The 3,342-nt window shown below is 41.2% G+C and overlaps 1 protein-coding gene across 1 annotated transcript; it reads left to right on the forward strand.

The window, feature by feature from the left end:
- The first annotated feature begins 1,089 nt into the window (after positions 1–1,089).
- Positions 1,090–2,944, forward strand: LOC125938703 (glycerol kinase-like). The gene has a single exon (XM_049654012.1). It carries the CDS (start codon positions 1,124–1,126, stop codon positions 2,783–2,785), a length of 1,662 nt encoding a protein of 553 aa, XP_049509969.1. The 5' UTR covers positions 1,090–1,123; the 3' UTR covers positions 2,786–2,944.
- Positions 2,945–3,342: the final 398 nt, after the last annotated feature.

Below are 3,342 nucleotides of genomic sequence, written 5' to 3' on the forward strand. Positions count from 1 at the left end.
TTTAGCTGTGTTGATAAGTCTATAGGGCAAAGAAAAAAAAAAAGAAAGCAGGAAATAATAAATAGTCACAACTTTGCATTTGTTCTTTTATAAGGAATGCTTATAATAATTTTTGAGATAAATGAATTAAACAAGAGTCTGGGAGAAAATGATTTCAAACCTAGGTTGTGGAGCAAGAAGTGTATTGTGGCTAAAGCAGAAGAATAGGATGTTGCAGAAGGGAAAAGTTAGGTAGGCTGTATTCCATGGCACCTTTCAGACAACATTAAGATGCTGGATTCTAAGTATTAGTTTGAATAAGATGGAATGCAATCATAGAGCATGCAGAAGAGTGACCTAATCTGATACATTTGGATGTAACTGCTTTCAATTATACAGTGACTTTTAAGTTAAAGATGGAAGTGGAAACATCAATTGCTTTTGCAATTATTCAGGTGAGATATGAAAACTGTATTTAGGTAATAGCAGTAGAGCAGTAAATAGTGGTGGATTTGAGATGCATATTGAATAAAGGCATGATAGCTTTTGCAGATGGATTAGATGTGCTGTATGAGAGAATGGTGGTAGATGATATGTCTTTGGATTTTTGTCCTAAGCAAGTAGAAGAAGGATATTGTGATTTACTAATGTGGGCAAAATTCTGGAGGATCATGTATGATGAGGATGACAAATGCCTGTTTTTGGACATATTACATTTAGAATGCCTTTTGGACATCCAAGGGGATAACTGAGTTAGGCAATTGGCTATATATAAAACTGATGTTTAAGCAAGACTTCAGTTTAGAAAGTTTATAGATATAAGTTATGGGGTCATCAGCGTAAAGATGGTATGTCAAGGCAGGGGACTTGATGAGAACCTCTAAGGAGACAGAGTATATAGAGAAGAAAGGATGTCAGAGATTGAGACCTGGGTTTTGCTGACCACAGTGATGGGGAAGATGAAAAAGCAGCAAAAGTGACAGGAGCTAGAGCAGTGGAGAGGTAGGGATCAAGAGAATGGGTTTCCGGCATTCAGCCTTTGTAGCCGACCTCCTTGCCTTCTGTCTCACCACCTGCCCCTCCCCCGCGTGCCACCGTCTCCCTGGAAACTGGACGCAATACCCGCTGACCGGAAGCTGGTTTCATGGCAGCCGCGAAGAAAGCAGTTTTGGGGCCATTGGTGGGGGCAGTGGACCAGGGCACCAGCTCAACGCGCTTTTTGGTTTTCAATTCAAAAACAGCCGAACTACTTAGTCATCATCAAGTGGAAATAAAACAAGAGTTTCCAAGAGAAGGATGGGTGGAACAAGACCCTAAGGAAATTCTGCAGTCTGTCTATGAGTGTATAGAGAAAACATGTGAGAAGCTTGGACAGCTCAATATTGATATTTCCAACATAAAAGCTATTGGTGTCAGTAACCAAAGGGAAACCACTGTAGTCTGGGACAAGTTAACTGGAGAGCCTCTCTACAATGCTGTGGTGTGGCTTGATTTAAGAACCCAGTCTACCGTTGAGAATCTTAGTAAAAAAATTCCAGGAAATAATAACTTTGTCAAGTCTAAGACAGGCCTTCCACTTAGCACTTACTTCAGTGCTGTGAAACTTCGCTGGCTCCTTGACAATGTGAGAACAGTGAAAGAGGCTGTTGAAGAAGACAGAGCTCTTTTTGGGACCATTGATGCATGGCTTATTTGGAGTTTGACAGGAGGGACCAACAGAGGTGTCCATTGTACAGATGTAACCAATGCAAGTAGGACAATGCTTTTCAACATTCATTCTCTGGAGTGGGATAAAGAGCTCTGTGAATTTTTTGAAATTCCAATGAAAATTCTTCCAAATGTCCGGAGTTCTTCTGAGATCTACGGCCTAATGAAAGCTGGGGTCTTGGAAGGTGTCCCAATATCTGGGTGTTTGGGAGACCAGTCTGCTGCATTGGTGGGACAAATGTGCTTCCAGGATGGACAAGCCAAAAATACCTATGGAACAGGCTGCTTCTTACTGTGTAACACAGGCCATAAGTGTGTGTTTTCTGAACATGGCCTTCTGACCACAGTGGCTTACAAGCTTGGCAGAGACAAACCAGTGTATTATGCATTGGAAGGTTCTGTAGCTATAGCTGGTGCTGTTATTCGCTGGTTAAGAAACAATCTTGGAATTATAAAGAGCTCAGAGGAAATAGAAAAACTTGCTAAAGAAGTAGGTACATCGTATGGCTGCTATTTCGTCCCTGCGTTTTCAGGGTTATATGCACCTTACTGGGAGCCCAGTGCAAGAGGGATCATCTGTGGGCTCACTCAGTTCACCAATAAATGCCATATTGCTTTTGCTGCATTAGAAGCTGTTTGTTTCCAAACCCGGGAGATTTTGGATGCCATGAACCGCGACTGTGGGATTCCACTCAGTCATTTACAGGTAGATGGAGGAATGACCAACAACAAAATTCTTATGCAGCTACAAGCAGATATTCTGTATATTCCAGTAGTGAAATCCTCAATGCCTGAAACAACTGCCCTGGGAGCTGCCATGGCAGCAGGGGCTGCAGAAGGAGTTGATGTTTGGAGTCTCCAACCCGAGGATTTGTCAGCGGTTATGATGGAGCGGTTTGAACCCCAGATCAACGCTGAGGAAAGTGAAATTCGTTACTCTACATGGAAGAAAGCTGTGATAAAGTCAATGGGTTGGGTTACAACTCAGTCTTCGGAAAGTGGTGACCCTAGTAACTTCTGTAGTCTACCCTTGGGCTTTTTTATAGTGAGTAGCATGGTAATGTTAATCGGAGCAAGGTACATCTCAGGTATCCCATAAATAATACCAACTCATGGATTCCAAAGATGTGAGCTCTTTGCCTAGTGAAAGAATCTAACGATTGTCTCTTAATGTGATGTCACTGTTCATAGTATAAGTCACTTGCTACATGACCCTTCAAGTAGACCTGGGCTTCGAAATAAAGAAAATTCAGCAGAATGCTATAGAAACATTTGGTGTGGTTTTTTTTAACATGGAGAGTTAAGATTGGACCCACCACCTTTGGGGCTGACCCCTCATTTGCCATTATGTTCTGCCCCATTCCCTCTGAGACCTAGGAAGAATTCAGATCCTTCATTGGAATCTTTCATCAAACATATTCAAACACTGATGGTCTGGGATTTGATTCTCTGCACTACACACATTTGATTAAGAAGTGATTACTAACCACCTATAAATGAGCGACTTTTTGTGTTTCTTTTTGACAGACCCTAAAAGTCTTCTTTTGTGCATATTAAGAAGACCACAACATCTTCAGTGAATGTTTAAATGGAAACCTCTACTAAATTCTTAAAATGTAAATTTAGTACTCTCATAGCCTAGATATTTTTTAGAAA

The sequence above is a fragment of the Panthera uncia genome (genome assembly GCF_023721935.1).
Source record: "Panthera uncia isolate 11264 chromosome B2 unlocalized genomic scaffold, Puncia_PCG_1.0 HiC_scaffold_24, whole genome shotgun sequence".
Taxonomy (NCBI): domain Eukaryota; kingdom Metazoa; phylum Chordata; class Mammalia; order Carnivora; family Felidae; genus Panthera; species Panthera uncia.

Coding starts and splice junctions, on each gene's coding strand:
- LOC125938703 (XM_049654012.1), top strand. CDS start 1,124: ATGGCAGCCGCGAAGAAAGCAGTTTTGGGGCCATTGGTGGGGGCAGTG.